The following is a 20,521-nucleotide window of genomic DNA, read 5'->3' on the forward strand; positions in this document are numbered from 1 at the left end:
CCCCCCCCCACCTCTAGCGACCTCTTCCCCTCTCTCTTGCCAGCTCATTCTGTCTCTCCCCCTAGGTGTCTCTCTCTCTCTAGCTTGCTCTCTCCTTCTCACTATCTCGCTCTCTGTCTCTAGCGCTCTCTCTGTCTCTCTCCCCCAGCTCACTCACTTCATCTCTCTCTAGCACTGTCTCTCTAGCGCTGTCTCTCCCTCTAGCGCGCCCTCTCTCTCTCTAGCACCCTCTCCCTCCCTCCCTCTAGCGCGCTGTCTCTCCCTCTAGCGCGCCCTCTCTCTCTCTAGCACCCTCTCCCTCTCTAGCACCCTCTCCCTCCCTCTCTCTAGCGCGCGCTCTCCTTCGCTAGCACGCGCCCTCCCTCTCTGTAGCGCACTCTCTCCCTCTCTTCCATTTTCATAGGATGAGCTGTGGTGCAGGGTATTTCTTGACTGTGAGCAATTGTAAAATGTGGATCTCCAAAGGCACCAGGACCTGTCCATGTTCATGAACCACTGACAGCTGACATGCTGGTGCAAGCAATTAGGAAGGCAAATTTTAAATTAGCCTTGATCATGAGAAGATTTGAACACAGGAATAGAGCTTCCGGCTTTAGTTGTATCAAACCTTGGATGGACTGCACATGGAATGTCATGTGCAGTTTTGATCCCCTAATGCCAGGAAAGATACACATGCCATTGAGGGAGTGCAGCAGAGGTTTGCCAGCCTGATTCCTGGGATGGTGAGGCTGTCCAATGAGGAGAGATTGAGGAGACTGGGACTGTATACTCTAGACTTCAGAAGGATAAGAGGTGATCTCATTGAAACTTAGAAAATTCTTACAAGGATTAGACATTAGATTTAAAAAGGACTTGAGGGGCAACCTTTTCATGCAGAGGTTGGTGTGTGAATGGATTAAGCTGCCAGAGGAAGTGGTGGAGGCTGATAACATTACAATGTTTAAAAGGCATCTGGATGGGTATATGAATAGGGAGGGCTGAGAGGGATACGGGCCAAATGCTGGCAAATGGGACTCGATTAATTTTGGATATCTGGGCGGTTTGGACAAGTTGGAATAAAGGATCTGTTTCCATGCTGTCCTTATGACTATGATAGGGTAGATGCAGAAAGGATCTTTGCCCAAATGGAACCTAAAACAGAGAATGCGACCTCAGAGTAAGTGGCAAGCTATTTAGAACTGAGATGAGGAGGAATTTCTTCACTCATAGGGTTGTGACTCTTTGGAATTCTGCACCTCAGAAAGGTGTGGAAGCTCAGTCATTGAATAAATTCAGGGGTGGGATTGATGGCTTTCTGGATACTAATGATGGTATGGGTATAGTGGGGGTTGGGGGGGAGGAGTTGTGGTAGATGATTACCCATGATCTCGAATGGCAGCTTGAGAGGCTGAATGGCCTGCTCCGATCCCATGTTTCCCTGTCGTGTGCCAAGTGATTTTGGGAAAATTTATTATAATGTGTCATTTGTTTTTTCAGTATTAATCCTTAATTCTGATTTATTATTCTTTAGGTTCTCATGATGAATTGAAGTCTCCATCAGCCTGCCTGGTGGTGGGGAAAGTAGTCCGTGGTGGCACTGGCCTTTTTGACCTGAAGCAGCCTCTTAGATGAACGCTCTTTTCTGATTTCTCATCTGACTAAGAACTACTGTTAAAAGTGGACATCAATGGAATATTTTTATTTGTGTATATTTTGCATATTTTATAAAATACGGAATTGAAAGAGACAAATAAGGAGACAAGTGTCTGTACTACAAGCCTCTCCACAGCAACAAGTGATGAACTAGCACCTACAACTTCAAGTTGCTTTGACCTGCTTCTAATTGCAGTACAAAAGAGCAGCCAAATTTCCATAAGGAGGGAGAAGAAATTTTATTAAAGTCTCACACAAGTTGCAATTAGATGTTGGAAGCCAGTAGGAGCAAACTCGAGGATGTTTACACATGATAGCACTAGTTGACAGCATTTACTGTCTTCCTTTGTGGAGAAGTATGAACCTCAGTCCTGTGTCCAGGAATAGTGAATTAAATTTCACTGGCCATTAAGCGTGAAACTTTTTTTCGATAGACATGGCTTTTCGTGAAGCTGTTGTCACGGTGCAAGTCTTGTTGCAGAGCCATCTTTACATGAATTAGAGAATTAAATACATAATCTGCTTCATATTCTCAATCAGGTCCTGACTGGCTTGTAGCACCTGAAGCAGCTGAGTTCTGTCATAGGACAGTGGCAGGTTTCTTCTGCGTAATTTCCTGGTCCTTTTCATCTTCCTTGGAAGACTGCTCCCATTCCCCCTGCTCCTCAGTATCTATCAGGTCGCCACTTTGCCTGCTCCAGTTGTGCAGAGCACAGTACACCAGGATGATGTGGCACACTGTGCGCTGCAGCACCACCACTACCAACACCAGCTGCCCACCCCACCAAAAACTATACCTTCAGCAGCCCTATAGTCAGGTCCACCATGGCTCTGTTGTGGCATAGGCACCAAGTCGGTGAAGGTGCTATGCCAGCTGAGTGACCAACACATTACATCAAACTAGAAGTGCCTACTGGTAAGCCCCTTCCCATCCCAGACCCACGTCAACCGTGAAACTTATCATTGATTTCAGTACAGCTCATCAAGACACTGACATGACAAATGATAAAGTGATGTTCCACTCATCCCACAGCATCGTTGCAAGTTTCAAGGGTGATGGGATGCTTTTGGCCAATGTTTTAAGTCATTGCCACAAACTTCTAAATCACTGCAATGTTAAATTTAGATTTGCAAGCACCAATGGAGCAGTGCAGTTCACCTTTGACCAGCATTTGAAACAAAGACGCATTCAATCTGTGTAGCAAATAGACAATGAAATTATTATAGATTAAATCTCGCTCCAGTTTACAAAAGCCTGCTTCATGTATTTGCTGTAACGGCACCACGCATGGATCCAGTGCTTTTACCATCAATCTGACACTGACTCTGTCCTGTGTCCCTTTTTACTTTGCTGTCCCCTGACAGGCCATTTCCATCTATCCCCCATGTGGAGATCCACCACATTAAACGTCACCTCTCCCCTAGCCCTGACATTACACTTTAATGATGTCTACTGTGCTGCTATATGACCTCCCTGTGGGTCATTGTTGGAGGTCACTGCCAATAAATGTCCAATTCCCGTAGCTTACCATGCCCACCAGTGCTGTTCTGCCTACCCCCTCCACCATGCACCTTGGGTTTTCTCTCATTGATTTGATTTTGATTTTGATTTTATTGTCTTGTATACCAAAATACAGTGAAAAGCTTTGTTTACGTGTGGTACAGGCAGATCACAGCAAGCAAAGGATGTACAGATCAAAAAGACTTCAAAAAGGGTATAGGTTACATTGCACGTTACATTATTTGAGTCCGAACAACAGTCTGATAACGGCCGGAAAGAAGCTGTTCCTGAACCTGCTCATGCATGTGTTCAGGTCTCTGTGTCTTCTGCTTGACAGAAGAGGTTGTAGGAGGTCATTACATGGCAATGTTGGCTGCCTTTCTGTGGCAGCGAGCCATGTATATAGAGCCCATGGATGGAAGGTTGGCTTCTGTGATGGCTGGGCTGTAGTTTCTTATGCACCTGGGCAGAGCAGTTGCTGTACCAGACTGTTATGCCCTCGGACTGTATGCTTTCAGTGGTGCACCTGTAGAAGTTGGTGAGGGACCTTATGGACATGCCAAATTTCCTGAGCCACCTGAGGAAGAAGAGGCGTTGTTTTGCCGTCTTGACCATCGCATTTACGTTGAAAATCATCCTTATCCCCACCTCTCCACATGCCTCTGCTTTTCCACTACCCGCTTTGGCAGTGATCCCTCTGGATCCCCTAAAGGCTTCCTTGAACTTGACTATAAACTCCCACACCTCCAGAATTGAAGTCACCCCAGATCTCTGACTTCAACAAGTGGCCCCTAGACATGGCTGAGCGGACCCCTGACCACTGTGTTTGCAGCTCCCTGACTGACAGTATATATATAAATGCTGCTGATTGTGGCTGCCAGCCCTACAGGACTGACCTTTGACCACTCTAGGGACTATAGTTGGACATATCCCCTGGCTGTGCCGAGCCTGATCAGATGATTGACTCTGGCCAAGCCCCTGGACTGTGTGCAGACTGTGGATGTGACTGATGGTACAGGAACCCCCGAGTGCCCCCACTCATCTTGACTAGACTGAGGATGAGCCTGCGCCAACATAACCATTTGGTTGAAATAGTGTGCTGTGTGTTTACTCCATATTTGTGAACATGTCTTGATGTGCTGTACAAGATAACTTCCACCTCTCATGAACAAGTTCCTACTGACAGCCTGTCTGTGTGTCTGTACAAAAGAGCACATCCTTTCGGCAATACTGAGCACCTTTGGCTCTGGCAGTAGTGCCTATGCACTAACTGGCATGGCAAGGTAAGACATTGGTGCTGTGAGCATGCAGGTAGGTATGAGATGCATGAGCACTAAGACAGCGAGTGAGATGCTGCCTGGTCCACCCTTGAGCTAAGTGCCTGTCCCTGTGTACAAAGTGTTCCTGCAGCAGAATTCCAGTGCTAGTTGCTGGTGCGCCCTGCAATGCGAGTCCATGGTTCTGAAGCATCCTACAAGTGGATTGGAGAGATGCCTTGAGGATTGTTGGGAGGTTGATAAATGTTTATGCCATTGTACATGGGCAAGGGGCGCCTGTGGCAGGGACCCGTGGATTGTGCCCTGGGATGCCACCTGTTGCTGAGGAGTGTGGAGGCTGTTCTCAGCCAGTGGTGAGCTAAAGTTGCTCTGATTGCCATGTAGATAATTTTTGACATTTGGCTTCTTTGCTGCTTTTGGTAAAATAGGAAGCTGAATATCAATGGGGTGAATAGGGCAGTTGGGCTTTAAACAATAATATCCCCTTTAATTGGCAACTTGCCATTAGTTAGTGAGTAACTCACCTTGCCACCCAGCAGATATATAAAAGATGCAGCGAGTTGCTCCGGATGTCGTTGTAGAACTCACTGGACTTCTTGTAGAGTCCTGCAGCACAGAAACAGACTCTTTGATCTAACCATTCCATGTAAACATAATCCAGACTAAACTAGTTCCACCTGGTTTGTTGTTCCACAGACGTTTCATTACCCTGCTGGGTAACATCATCAGTGCAGCCTCCAATGAAGCGCTGTTGCGTTTTCCTGTCTGTTATTTAAACTCTGGTGTCTGTTGAGCTGGATTACTTCACTTCCGGTTTTCCTTCACAGTGGAGTGTGTATGGGGTCTAGCTCTATGTGTTAAGGACATTTAAATGGTCATTGGATAAACATATGGATGATAATGGAATAGTGTAGGTTAGATGGGTTTCAGATTGGTTTCACAGGTCAGCGCAACATTGAGGGCCGAAGGGCCTGTACTGTGCTGTTATGTTCTATGTTCTATGTTGATGGCTTTCTTCGTGGAGCACCAGGCTTCTCGGAATTCCCGTGCTTGTCTCTGCTTTGCTTGTCCCGGGATCCTGGTGTTGTCTCAATCGAATTGGTGGTTCTTATCCATGTGGATGAAGATGAGTGACTGCGAAGGAAAACTGGATGTGAGGTAACCCAGCTCAATGAACACCAGAGTTTAAATGACAGGCGGGAAAACACAATGGCACTTCACCGGAGGCAGCATGGATGATGTTACCCAGCAGGGTAATGAAACGTCTGCGGAACACCGAACCAGCTCGGCGAGCCAACCAACCACAACATCTACAACCCGAGCTACAAATTTACTTTGAAACCTTAGTCCCACCTACCTGCGCTAGGCCCATATCCCTCCAAACATTTCTTACTCATGCACTTATCTAAATGTCTTTTAAATATTGTTACTGTACCTGCATCCACCACTTACTCTGGAAATTCATTTTGCGCACGAACTACTCTGTTTTTAAAAAAATTGCCCCGATTTCTTTTTTAAATCTTTCTCCCCTCACCTTAAAAATATGCCCCCTAGTCTTGAAATATCCCACCCTAGGGAAAAGACACCTGCCATTCACCTTATCGATTTTATAACCCTCTACAAGGTCACCCCTCAAACTCTATGCTCGGCAACATTCTTGGAAATCTCTTCTGAAACCTCTCCAGCTTAATAATATCCTTATGATAGGGTGATCAGAACTGGACACTACTCCAGAAGAGACCTCACCATCATCCTGTACAACAATCTTGTGCAATTCTGCCAAAAATAACTTGTAATATCCCATGTAGCTCAGACCCTTAGATGATTGTGCCCCATGACTCAGAAATTAATCAGTTTTGTAGCTACACTTGCCTCAGTCCCTAGTGAAAGAACACTGCCAGGATAGTTCAATATTTTTCCAATGTGGGTTTTTTTTTGGAAGTTTTGTTTTCAAATTAAGCTGTTGACAGGTCATGGCTAAATGTCAAAATGTCACGATGCAAGCCATTTAGTCCGGCTGCGGTCTCTAATGAAGTTTCATCACAGAATTGTAGAATGGTTAATGCACAAAAAGAAGGTCAATTGATCCGGTATGTTCATGATTGTCCCCCTGCAAAAGCATCTCACTATATCCCACTCCTCTGTCCTCAGTGTAAACCTGCAATTTTTTTTTCTCTTTAGAGAATTACTCATTTTCCTTATGAGGAAATTTAATCTGCCTCCACTAGACTGAGCCAGTATCTTCCAGATCTTAGCCACTCGCTGCGTGAAAATGTTTTTCCTTGTGTTAATATTAGACATAGGAGCAGAAATTAGACATTCAGCCCAGCGAGTCTGCTCTGTTATTTAATTATGGCTGTAACATTTAGTTTTTCCGATGACTTTAAACATCACAGAATCACAAAAGTCTTACAGCGCAGAAAGATGTTATTTGTCCCGTTGTTCCTGAACTGACTCTTTAAATGAGCATTCTTACCAATCTTTTACATTTTTCTCATACACTTGCCTATTTTTATTGAAATAATCATCTAATACTCCGTTAAATGCTCCAATTCATAGTGCCTCCACCATTCTTCAAGGCAGTGCATACATATCCTTGCTACTCACTAAGTGAAAAAGTTTTCTTTCTCACTGCACTCTTGCATCTTTTGCAAATCACTTCTAGGTCAGTTTAGGATATCTGGGCGGCACAGATGAGTTGGACCGAAATGCCTGTTTCTGTGCTGTATAATCTGTGACTATGATCAGAGGCCATAATCTCAGAGTAAGGCATCACAGTTTAAGAAAGAGATGAGGAAGAGTTTTCTTCTCTTGGAGAGTAATAAAACTTAAGGGTGGCACAGTGGCTCAGTGGTTAGCACTGCTGCCTCACAGCCCCAGGAACCTGGGTTCACTTTCACCCTCGGGCAACTGTCTGTGTGGAGTTTGCACATTCTCCCCATGTCTTTGGATTTCCTCCAGGTGCTCCAGTTTCCTCCCACAGTCCAAAAGATGTGCAGGCTAGGTGGATTGGCCATGCTAAATTGCCAGTAGTGTTCAGGAATGCATAGATTAGGTGGGTTACAGGGGGATGGGTCTGGGTGGGATGTCTGTGGGTCAGTGTGGACTTGTTGGGCCGAAGGGCCTGTTTCCACACTAGGGATTCTATGATGAGTATAGTGTGATCAAATCTGTGAAGTTATTTACTACAGCTAGCTGTGTCTTCAAGTATATTCAAAGGCTGAGAGATTTTTAATCAGTGATGGAATCAAAGGGAAAAGGCAGGAAAGTGGAGTTGAGGATTTTCAGATTAGCCGTGATCTCATTGAATGGTGCAATGGTCCAATTGGACTGCAATGTTTTATGGTCCTTTTGGCAAATTTCTGTGCATTCCCTTAGAGTCATAGAGCTGTACAGAATGGAACAGACCCTTTGGTCCAACACACCCATGCTGACCAGATATCCTAAATTAATCCAGTCCCATTTGCAAACATTTGGCCCATATTCCCTCTAAACTCTTTCTATTCATATACTCATCCAGATGTCTTTTAAATGTTGTGATTGTACCAGCTTCCACCACTTCCTCTGGCAGCTCGTTCCACACACACAGCACGTGCTGCATGAAAAAGTTGCCCCTTAGCTTCTTTTTGAATCTTTCCCCTCTCACCTTAAACCTATCCTCTCTAGTTTTGGACTCTCCCATCCCAGCAAAAAGACCTTGGCTATTCACCTTATCCATGCCCCTCATAATTTTATAAACCTCTATGAGGTCACCCTTCAGCTGCTTACCCTCCCGGGGAAGAGCTCCAGCCTATTCAGTATGGAACTGGAGGAACACAGCAGGCTAGGCAGCATCAGAGGAGCAGGAAAGTTGATGTTTCGGGTCAGGAGCCTTCTTTCTGAAGAAGGGTCCCGAACTGACACGTCAACTTTCCTGCTTCTCTGATGCTGCCTAGCCTGCTGTGTTCCTCTGGCTCCATACTGTGTTATTGCTGACTCCAGCATCTGCAATTCTTGCTATCTATTCAGCCTCTTCCTCCAGCTCAAACCCTCCAACCCTGCTGACATCCTTGTAAATCTTTTCTGAACTCTCAAATTTCACAACATCCTTCCTACAGGAGGGAGACCAGAATTGCATGCATCGGTGTGATGCAATAGATGTAGGCTGTACATCCCAATTGCTGGTGAACCATATAAAAGGACCTTTCCCACTGACTATTTGCAGTTGTCAATGCATCTCAACCAAAAGTGAGACCAAAATTGGCCTAACCAATATCCTGTACAGCTGCAACATGACCTACCAATTCCTATACTCAATGCTCTGACCAATAAAGGCAAGCATACCAAGCACCATCTTTACTGTCCTGTCTACCTGGGACTCCAACTTCTAGAAATATGAACCTGCACTCCAAGGTCTCTTTATCCAGCAATACTCCTCAGGACCTTACCATTAAGTGTATAAGTCCTGCCCTGATTTGCTTTTCCAAAATGCAGCACCTCACATTTATCTAAATTAAATTCCATCTGCCACTCCTCAGCCCAATGGCCCATCTGATCAAGATCCCATTGCACTCTGAGGTAACTGTAGGAGTGAAGTCCCCGTGGACTAGGGTCAAAGACTCAGGAAGCAGGCTGGATTCAGGCACGCCACAGTCTTTACTCTTATTCAAACAATCACCAGTTCATGCAGGGAGAGGGCCAAAGATTCTCCCCGAATCTGGCCTTGATGTGAGAACTGTTGTTCCCTTAATCTTTAGCTCAGATCAGAAGAGAGATGAATGATGCTCTGATTTTTACAGTGAAATACAATATTTTTATACATTTTGTGTTACCATAATCACATACAACATGGTCACTGTGCCTCTCCCCTTAGTGTATACATCCGATCCTGTGAAACACCTAATCAATGATGGACACTCCTATGGACAGACAGAGGTTCCCACAATCTCATTATGTTTAACAGTCGTTGTAATCTGCATGCCTTGGGATCTCCCTATTCATCCTATTAATTCACATTCCAAAGTTACTGTACTTCTTCAGACAAGTCCCAGACTTGCTTATCTCTACGGACTGCTTGAATTCTGTTTCCCCTTGTATTCCTTTGCTATCTCTATTAAATTCTGTTACTCATCATATTTTCTCACTATCCTAATTATACATAAAAAGTACAAAAGACAGTTAGTTCTAACTAATTGCTATAAGATTAATTTATATTATAAAGTTAGTTATATGTAAAGATTTGTAGCTACTTCTACTATTAGCACTCTTTAGCTAATGAGTTGTGAGCAATATATTTTTTACTAGATGTGCGAAGCACCCCTTTAGTGATAAAGGAAAAAGTTTCTCGAGGCTAAATAACTTTTACATTTATGCTTGAATTTTTTTCCCCTAATGCTAATCAGTGTATCTTGTCATATATGTGTAGCTATAATCACATTGAAATCTATCTCTGTGATTATCTGAAGAATCTTTAACTAGAACCTATTACTTAATATAGTAAATAGTTTCAAAGAAACAGCTAATTACTGCATGATAACTTTAGCTGCTGTTTTCACAGCTGCGTGATGAGTTAGGCTGTACCATTTGACTGTCTCCTGGAATGAGATTTACAGTCCTTGTCCCAACTAACACTGTTCACCTAGTGGGACAACATCCTTTCACTAATGAGCCTGGACTCCATCACTTGTCATAGTTTAATGAACTTGTTTGATCCTTCAAATTTTTACAAGTCGCAATCCCATTAGTTCATCTATGTTTGTTATTGTAGAAGTTTGCCTCCTTCAATGTTAGTTACAAATCTCCAAACTGTCTGTCTTTGAGCATTTTCTTATCAAATTGTCTCTCATTGTTGTTTGTACACGGCTCCCCTTTCACCTTGGAGTGCCCCCTTTTGAAAGGTACCATTGTGTTTCACTTAAATGCTGGATCAGGCTTCTAACTCTGTTTATTACTTGTCAGACATTTTATGTCCAAATGCTGGAATAGGCTTTTTCATTCTGTTTATCCCCTTGTTGGCCATTTTGTGTCTTTCAAATATGGGCAGCCCACAGTAACCCTGGTTCGCTGTCCACTACACCTCCAATTTTGGTGTCATCTGCAAACTTACTAACCATACCTCCTATGTTCACTTCCAAATAATTTATGTAAATGATGAAAAGCAGTGGACTCAGCACTGATCCTTCTGGCACACTGCTGGTCACAGGCCTCCAGTCTGAAAAGCAGCCCTCCATGACCACCCTCTGTCTTCTACCTTTTGAGCCAGTTATGTATGCAAATGGATAGTTCTCCCTCTATTCCATTTGATCTAACCTTGCTAACCAGTCTATCATGAGGAACCTTGTCGAACACTTTGTTGAAGTCCATATGGATCACGTTCACTGCTCTGCCCTCATCAATCCTCTTCATTACTTCAAAAAACTCAATCAACTTAGACAGAGACACAATTTCCCATGCACAAAGCCATGTTGACTATCCTTAATCAGTCCTTATCTTTCCAAATACATGTAAATCCTGTCCCTCAGGATTCCCTCCAACAACTTGCTCACTACTGATATCAAACTCACCAGTCTATAGTTTCCTGGCTTTTCCTTATCACCTTTCTTAAATAGTGGTACCATGTTAGCCAATCTCCAGTCTTCCAGCCCCTCACCTATGGTTAATGATGATAAAAGTATCTCGGCAAGGGGCCCAGAAATCACTTCCCCACCTTCCCATAGAGTTCTAGGTATACCTGAGGTCTTGGGGATTTACCCAACTTTATAGAAGGATATGGACCAAGGGCAAGCTGAAGAGATTAGTTTCATTTGACGTCATATTCAGCACTACATCGTGGGCCAAATGGCCCATTCCTGTGCTGTATAGTTCTTCTGTGTTTTAAGACATCCAGCACCTCCCCCTCTCTAATATGAATAGTTTTCAAGATGTCGCTATTTATTTCCCTACGCTGTCTATCTTCCATATCCTTCTCCACAGTAAACACAGATACAATAAACTCGTTTAATATCTCCCCCATCTCCTGCGGTTCCACACATAGGTGGCTTGATGCTGGTTTCTTCAGTTAATGTCTCTTACTCAAGATGCAAGCTGATAATTCAGTTCACTATTACTGCTGAACCTGGCTCCTTAAACTCATGTCTTCAACAGCATTTAACGATGTCTTTCTCTCTCTCTGCTTCTGCAGCTCTCCGAGGCAACTCAAGACTTTACCCCAACCTTCTTGACTGTTTTGAAGATTTCTATTGACAGCACTGCGAATATTGTAGATATCTTTTCTATGAATAAGCCTGTTTCTAGCACCCTCCCTCTGTCTTTCTGTATTGTAAAACTCAATTTAGCAAAACCTAAAATTTATGTCTTGGTGAGGAGTCTTGGGGGAGGCTTGCTAATGGAAATTACATGATGTCTTGAAAATGCTGTTCAAAATTACTTTTTACACATTTAAAAAATGTCAGACCTTCACAGAACTGTAAACTAAAATCCACTTTTCTTCTACTGCAGAATCCACTGATCAGGTCTAACTACCACATTTTTGGAAGGATATCTTTGGAGAGAGTGCAGTTGATTTACCAAAATATTGTCTATACTCTAAGGATTAAATTATGAGGAGGAATTGTGCACTTTCATGTTGTATTCCCTGTAATTTATAAAGTTAAGAGATAGATTGAAGCTTTCAAAATATTGTTCAAGTTGCTATAGATAGAAATTATCTCCATTGGTTAGACCGTCTGGGACCATAGATCACATCAAAGACACCTATGTCAGCCTCCTGCTCATTGACTACAGCTCCGCCTTCAACACCATTATCCCCTCCACACTGATCCCAACACTCTGTGACCTTGGCCTCAGCTCCGTCCTCTGCTCAGCTTTCTGACTCATAGGCTGAAATCAGTGAGGATAGGTAACTGCACCTCCTCCACAATAACACTCAACACTGGAGCTGCTCAAGGATACATCCTCAGCCCCCTACTGTACTTGTACACCTACGACTGTGTTGTCAAATTCCAAATGAGCGCCATCTATAAGTTCACTGATGACACCACCGTAGTGGGATGGATATCTAACAACAATGAGTCAAACTACAGAAGGGAGATAGAGGGCTTGGTGATGTGGTGCAATGAAAACAATCTGTCTCTCAACGTCAGCAAAACTAAAGAACTGATCATTGATTTCAGAAAGAAAGGAGGAGAACACGCCCTGATCTACATCAACAGAACTGAGGTTGCAAGAGTGAAGAACTTCAAGTTCCTCAGAGTGACGATAACCGATGACCTGTCCTGGACTTCCCACGTAGATGTGACAGTCAAGAAGGCACAACAACGCCTCTCCTTCCTCAGGCAGCTCAGGAGATTTGGCATGTCCATAAGGACCCTCACCAACTTCTACAGATGCACCATTGAAAGCATACTGTCCGGGTGCATAACAGCCTGGTATGGCAACTGCTCTGCCCAGGGCAGTAATAAACTACAGAAGGTGGTGTGCTCAACCCAGACCATCACAGAAGACAACCTTCCATCCATGGACTCTGTTTACACGGCTCGCTGCTGTGGATAGGCGGCTAACATCATCAAAGACCCATTGCACTTCAATAATGATACAGAAGTTTGAACACACACTGGCATCTTCCCGACTGTTATCAGACTGATGAATAGACTCTCTAGCCTCAAATAACACTGATCTTGTTAACGTTGATCTTGCCTAACACACACCCTGTGCAATGTAACCTGTATGCCTCTAAGTCTCTTTGATCTGTACATCCTTTGTTTATAATGGTTTGCCTGTACCGCTCGTAAACAAAGCTTTTCACTGTATTTTGATACACGTGACAATAAATCAATCAATCACTCTAAAGTTAGGGCCAGACCTTTTAACTGTGAAGTTACGAAAGAATTCTGACATGCAAAAAGTGGTTGACGTTTGGAACTGCTTTTGCAAGTGTAATTGTTGCTAGGTCAGGTTTTATTTTTATATCAGGGATTGATGGATTTGTGTTAACTAAAGGAATTTGAGGGATATGGGTGAAAGGGGTGTAATGTAGAACTGGATCACAAATCATCTATGATCTCTATGAATGGCAGAACAAGGTTGAGGGACTGCCTTCATATAATTTTATAGGATATTCAACTCCTCTGCTATTTATTTAGATTATGGCAATTATCCTTTTATGAGGGACTTTATCAAATGTTTTCTGAAAGTCAATATAGGTAGCGGCTGTAGATTGTCCATTGTCCATTACTTTCATCAAATTTAATCAAACTTGTTAGTCAAATCTATCTGTTAAAAATCCACACGGATCTGTCTGAACAGCTGAATTTTTTTTTCAGACATTTAGTGATAGAAATAAGTACTGGATCTGTCTGAACAGCTGAATTTTTTTTTCAGACATTTAGTGATAGAAATAAGTAAATTCCTAACAATAGATATTTGTCAACTGATTTCTTTTGCTCACCTTCCTTTCATGGACTGGTGTGTGCAGTTTCCAATCTAAAGGAAAATTTCTAATTTGAGAATGCATGAAGATTGGGTGATGTTGGTTTTTAAACTTTGTTACATATTACCTGTTATGGTTTAAGAGCCCCACTCTGACACAGAGTCATACAGCACGGAAACAGACTTTTTGGTCCAACTCATTCTTGCTGACCAGATCTTTCATCTGACCTCATCCCATTTGCCAGCAATTAGCCTATATCTGTCTAAACCCTTCATATTCATACATCCATCCAGATGCCTTTTAAATGTTGTAATTGTACTAGCCTCCACCACTTCCTGTGGCAGCTCATTCCATACATGCATCATCATCTGCATGAGATAGTTAACCCTCAGATCCTTTTTAAATCTTTCTCCTCTCACCTTAAACCCATGCCTTCTAGTTTGGGACTCCCCCACCCTAAGAAAAAGACCTTGGTTATTCACCCTATCCATGCCCCTCAGGATTTTGTAAACCTCTATAAGATCACCCCTCAGCCTCTGACACTCCAGGAGAAAAAAGCCCCAATCTATTCAAGCTGTCTCGGTAACTTAAACCCACCAATTCCAGCAACATCTTTGTAAATCATTTCTGCACCCTCTCAAGTTTAACAACATTCAACCTGTGTTAGAATCCTGCCATGGCAGATGGTGGAATTTGAATTCAATAATAAATATTTGGAATTAAGAATCTAATGATGACCGTGAATCCATTGCTGATTGTTGGAAAAACCCATCTGGTTCACTAATGTCCTTTAGGGAAGGAAACTGCCATCCTTACCTGGTCTGGTCTACGTGTGACTCCAGACCCACAGCAATATGGTTAACACTCATCTGCCCTCTGAGCAATTAGGGATGGGACTGATACATCCCTGACCTTGGCACTAGGGTTGCAACATACCAATCAAGCCTCGTTTGCTGGCACAGAACTGCCTGTCAGTTCCCCTTACAATCGAGCCCCCTATTATTAAGGCTTTCCCACACCTTTTCCTCTGCAACCATGGCGCATAGTCTTGGCTGTTGCTGCTTTCCCCTGAGAGGCCAGCCCCTCTAACAGTGTCCCACATAGTACATCTGTTTGAGAGGTGAGTGGTCCCAGGGACTGCCCATTCTTACTAGTGTTCGACGTGGTCACCCAATGCTTTTCTGCCTGTGTAGTTCTTTCTTGTGGTGTGAGCAGCTCACTAAACGTACCGTCTATGACATCCTTAGCATCATGGAGGCTGCATCGTGAGTTCACCAGCAGCTCCAGCTTCTCCATGCTGTCAAATCAGGAGTTGCAGCTGAGCATACTTCCTGCATATATGGTCACCATGGACACTGGACATGTCCTTCATTTCCCACATATTGCAGGAAGAGTATTCCAAGGGGCAGAGTTCTCCGGTTATTGTGATCCTTACCAACTACAGGCATTAAACCAGGACAAACTACTCAACCTTACCCAATACTCAACAAATCAAATTTCTCTCTCTCTCTCTTTCTATTCCTAACAATTACAAACCTAAAGCTGGTTCCTAAGCAGCCAATCCTCTTGTCCTGCAACACTTTCTGAATCCTGATGTCACCTCAGAAGATCTGCTTCCGGATTGTGAAGGTCCCACCTGATCCGTTCCTCTCCCTTTCCCTCTCCCACTCTGCACCATGGTTGCAGAGGAAACTCTCCCTCTCCCACTCTGACTCTCCTTCTCCCTCTCTCTCTCCCACTCTGATTGAGTTCCCTCTCCCACTCCAACTGAGCTCAATCCACTCCATTCCCTCTCCCGCTCTGACTGAACTTAATCCACTCCATTCCCTCTCCCACTCCGACTGAGCTCAATCCACTCCATTCCCTCTCCCACTCCGACTGAGCTCGATCCACTCCATTCCCTCTCCCGTTCTGACTGAGCTCGATCCACTCCATTCCCTCTCCCGTTCTGACTGAGCTCGATCCACTCCATTCCCTCTCCCGCTCTGACTGAACTCGATCCACTCCATTCCCTCTCCCACTCTGAGCTCGCTCTGCTCCTTTCCCTCTCCGGCCCTGACTGAACTCAATCCACTCCATTCCCTCTCCCACTCTGAGCTCGATCTGCTCCTTTCCCTCTCCCGCTCTGACTGAGCTTGATCCGCTTGTCTCCTGCTGCCACATCCAGTGTGGTCCCAAATCTCTTGGTCCTGCAGCTTCCTACAGAGCTTCTCCATTTAAATAATATTCCCCTTCTCTATTCCTCTTGCCAAAGTGCATGAACTACTATTTTCCCACACTATATTCCATCTGTCAAGTTTTTGCCCAATTGGTTAAGTTGTCTCTATCCCTCTGCAGAATCTTAAGTCATCCTCAGTATTTGCTTTCCCACCTATTAATGTGTAATCTGCAAAACTTGAGCTGTTGGACATTCAGTTTCCTCATCCAAGTCATTAATATATATCGAAAATAATTGTGGCTCCACCATTGATCCCACTGACACTCACTCTAGTTTCAGGTTGTTATCCTGAAAATTATCCTGAAAATAGACCAGGGTGGAAATGACTATTATGAGAGGACATAATTTTAAGGTGATTGGAGGAAGGTATAGGGGAGATGTCAAAGGTAGGTTCTTCACACAGAGAGTGGTGGGTGTGTGGAATGCGCTGCCGGCAGTGGTAGTAGAATCAGATACTTTTGAGACTTTTAAGCAACTCTTGGATAGGCACGTGGATGATAGTATAATGTACAGTATGCAGGGTAGTTTGATCTTAGTAGGAAATAGGTCAGCACAACATTGTGGGCCGAAAGGCCTGTACTGTGCTGTACTGTTCTATGTTCTATGTTTGTATGTTCATATGGTGAGCTGCCTTGTGTGTTGTTGGGGCTGCACTCATCCAGGCAAGTGGGGAGTATTCCATCACACTCCTGACGTGTACCTTGTAGATGGTGGACAGACTTTGAGGAGTCAGGAGGTGAATTACTCGCCATCGGATTCCCAGCCTCTGACCTGCTCTTGTTGCCACTGTATTTATGTGGTGAGTCCAGTTGAGTTTCTGGTCAATGGTAACCCCCAGGATGTTGATAATTGGTGGATTCAGCGATTAGAAAGCCTTTGATTGTCAAAGGGTGGTGGGTAGATTGTCTCTTATTGGTAACGAGCTTGGATGTGGCAGTAGCGAGTGGACCCAGCAGCACGGACTCATGGTTGCAGTGGCAGAGGTGAGCTTGGCTTCCTGGCGGTGTCTACTTCCAGAGCAGATTCATGGAGATGGCAGCGGAGTCGAGTTTGGGCCGGTTCGGTACCCAGCAGCATCGGTGGTGTCTGCATTGGCGAGGTCCGGTGAGGACTCAGTGGTGAGGGTGTGGGTAGAGGTGAAATGGCACCAAAGAACGGCAACGTTCATTCCAGTGGTGGCAGTGCAGTGAAAGGGACTTGTGCCTGGCCACCAGGCCCATAGCTCATAGCAGAGGACTTAACAAGAAGGAAGTGGAAAGTGGAAACAAAGTGGAACACTTTTCCTTTTATTTCTTCATTTTTCTGCCTTTATATTCTACGTTTTGGTTTATTTTTCCATATTCTAAGATGGCACTGGAGAGTGGTGACATTATCAAACACCTTTCGCTGTATTTTGTAACGATACATGTGACAATAAATAAATCAAATCAAGCTCACTGGTGATGGTCATTGCTTGGCATTTGTGTGGCGTGATTTTTACTTGGATTTTCAGAAGGCTTTCAATGAGGTCCCACATAAGAGATTAGTCTGTAAAATTGAAGTTTAAAATGTGTTTTGAAGTCACCTGCTGATTACAAGAAAAAAAACACAGACTTGTTACAGTGCAGAAGGAAACTATTTGGCTCATCATCTCTGCACTGGCTCTCTGTGGATATGGATTAGCCCTAATCTTCTGCCTATATTTGTACCATAAGAAAATCAGGTAACTTTAGAGAAAGAGAAAAGCAAAGTTTTCAAGAAGATGGAGTGTAGGCCCTTCATTGATGGAAACAATTACTTTTGAAAAGATTATGGAGTGTCCACGCATTTGGTTGGCCTTATCCTTGTAAGAGAGGTCTACGGGTTTGGAAGACTGGACCAGTCATATCAATGCTGTGGCTCCAAGAACAGGTTAAAAGTTAGGAATTCTGTGACCTCGCTTCCTGTCTTCCTGATACTGTCTGCATCTCAAAATTATTGCAAAAGCTCAAAATATAGGTGGGAAAATCAGGAGTCTATACAATCCTTGGAAAGCAAGTGTTGAAATGATTTCGGAGGAGCAAATACATCTATCGCTACAGGAGCACAAATCACTAAAGTAGCAACATAGTTGAAAAAGGTGATAAAAAAGCGAGATTGATAATGTTTAGCAATTAAAGCCTCACAACAAGATGCTCGGACTTACATGTACAGTACAGTGTGACTTGTATGAACCATATAATTCAGTTGGCTGGAGAGCTGGTTTGTAATGCGGAGTGGTGCCAATTGTATGGGTTCAATACCCACATCAGCTGAGGTTACCTTAAAGCCCCCACCTTCTCAACCTTGCCCCTTGCCTGAAGTCAGAGTGTCATAAGTATGGGGACCACTAGTCAACTCTCTCCCTCCCTCCCTCTCTCTCTCTAATGAGACAGCAGCCATGTGGTCATCTAGGACTTTGGCTACTTTATTTACATAGATACAGTCAGGTGAAATTCCACAAGGTCAATTTTATGCGTATTTTATCCTGTTACAATCACTTGCTGCAAGGGCACAGGAGTGTGGTTTGATTTTCCATCTTCATAATAATGTGAGAGCTTAGCATAGGAGATGCCTTGACCACAAGTTCACTCTTAAATACTTGTAGTTCTTTGTTTGCTACAAAAAAAGAGAAAATCTGATAAGTGATGCAGAATAAGCTGATTGTAGACTGAATTTGTGAACACAGTTTCTACGTGGAATCAAATAAGAAAATCTTCCCCTGCCTGATTTATTTGATGTGACAGTGGCTTAAAAGTTCCCTCAGAACTGTTTGGTCATTGATGTGGAGGTGTTGGACTGGGCTTATCTCAGGGCAGTGACGTGAAAGAAGTTCGGGAATTTGCATATTAATCCCTTCTAACTGATTAAAGATTTAATAGCCATCTTAGGTTTGTTCAACACCATATCAGTGCTATGGCCCTTTGATTTTTTTGCTTATAAATTCTGTTTCTGGTGCCACTTCTCTCACTGACACCTGAAGAAGGAGCGAGGCTCCAAAAGCTTGTGTCTTTGAATAAACCTGTTGGACTATAACCTGGTGTTGTGTGATTTTTGACCCTGTTTGGGCTTGTTTAATGATTTGCTGATTGCAGGCATGGTCTGCACATAACCTGGTGTCTCCCTCATTGATTGAAAGATAATCTTAAAGTATTATTTCCATGTGACCTATATACTACTAAGGAAGATTAACTCAGGGCATGGTTGGGAACATGAGACTGGGATATCATAGCTATTATAAGAAACGTGGCTCAGAAAAAGGCAGGACTGACAGTTTAATGTTCCAGGGTATAGATGCTATAGGAAGGAGAGAAAGGGGGACAAGAGAGGAGTGGGAGTGGCGTTTTTAGTTAGGGATAACATTGCAGCTGTACTTAGGGAGGATATTTCTAAAGTAAGTCTAATGAAGTTATTTGGGTGGAACTGAGAAATAAGAAAGGGATGATCATCTTATTGGGATTGTAATATAGGCACCCCAACCGTCAGCAGGAAATTGAGAAGCAAATTTATAAAGAGATTGTAGATATCAATTTGCGTGTTCCCCAACTGTAAACCTTGGATGAACCAGGAAATCCACTCCCTACCAGATATGAAGCTTGCAAGTCAGGTGACCCTGACAAAACAGGAAATTCAGATATGACCTCCGCAAAGCCACCTGGAATGCCAAGAGGCAGTATTGGACCAAGTTAGAGGCCTAAACCTACCAAACAGATCCCACCACCTATGGCAAGGCCTACACAAAATTACAGGATACAAAATGAAGCAGAGAATGATAGCAAACAAAAACACATCCCTCCCAGACGCACTCAATTCTTTCTTTGCTCAGTTTGAGCAGAATGCCAGTGGCGCGGTATCACCTATCCTGACAGCCCCAGACGCACCTGTGCCCACTGTCACTGCTGCAGACATCAGATCAGTCTTCCTGGGAATCACCCCAAGGAAAGCGATGGGCCCAGGCAGAATCCTCAGCCGTGCATTTAGATCCTCTGTGGGCCAACTGGTGGAGCTATTCACCAATGTCTTCAACCTCTCCCTCCTACAAGCCAAAGTCCCCACCTGCTTCGCAAAGACCACCGTCATCCCCATACCTAAGAAAGCACATGCAGCGTGCCTTACTGACTACCACCCAGTGGCTCTGACTTCAATAAGCATGAAATGCTTCGAGAGGCTAGTCATTGCCCACATCAACTGTAGTCTCCCAGCCTAATTCGATCCCCTTCAGTTTGCCTACTGACGTAACAGGTCCACAGCGGATGCCGTTTCCCTAGCCCTGCACTCATCCCTGGAACATCTGGACAACAAGGACACCCGCTTCAGACTTGTGCTCATCAAATTGGAGAACTCAATGTTGAGTCCTCCAGGCTGTAAGGTCCCCAGTGTCCGTGCCCCACTTCCCATCTAACACGTCCATCCTCAGCCTCCTCCAGTGTTGCAGTGACTCGGAACGCAAATTTGAAGAACAACACCTTATCTTTTGCATGGGCACCCTA

General features: G+C 43.9%; 2 protein-coding genes across 2 annotated transcripts in view; one reads left to right on the forward strand and one right to left on the reverse strand.

The window, feature by feature from the left end:
* Nucleotides 1-2,831, forward strand: part of polr1a (RNA polymerase I subunit A) — a 129,308-nt gene extending 126,477 nt beyond the window's left edge. The window contains exon 28 of the mRNA XM_048603059.1: nucleotides 1,511-2,831. Coding sequence (XP_048459016.1) covers nucleotides 1,511-1,611 — 101 coding nt within the window. The 3' untranslated portion in view covers nucleotides 1,612-2,831. The remainder of the gene's footprint in view (nucleotides 1-1,510) is intronic.
* ptcd3 (pentatricopeptide repeat domain 3) overlaps nucleotides 1-20,521 on the reverse strand; it is a 292,712-nt gene that overhangs the window by 164,230 nt on the left and 107,961 nt on the right. The gene's annotated exons all lie outside the window — the stretch shown is intronic.

Source organism: Rhincodon typus, chromosome 1, assembly GCF_021869965.1.
Source record: "Rhincodon typus isolate 14 chromosome 1, sRhiTyp1.1, whole genome shotgun sequence".
In the NCBI taxonomy this organism is placed as follows: domain Eukaryota; kingdom Metazoa; phylum Chordata; class Chondrichthyes; order Orectolobiformes; family Rhincodontidae; genus Rhincodon; species Rhincodon typus.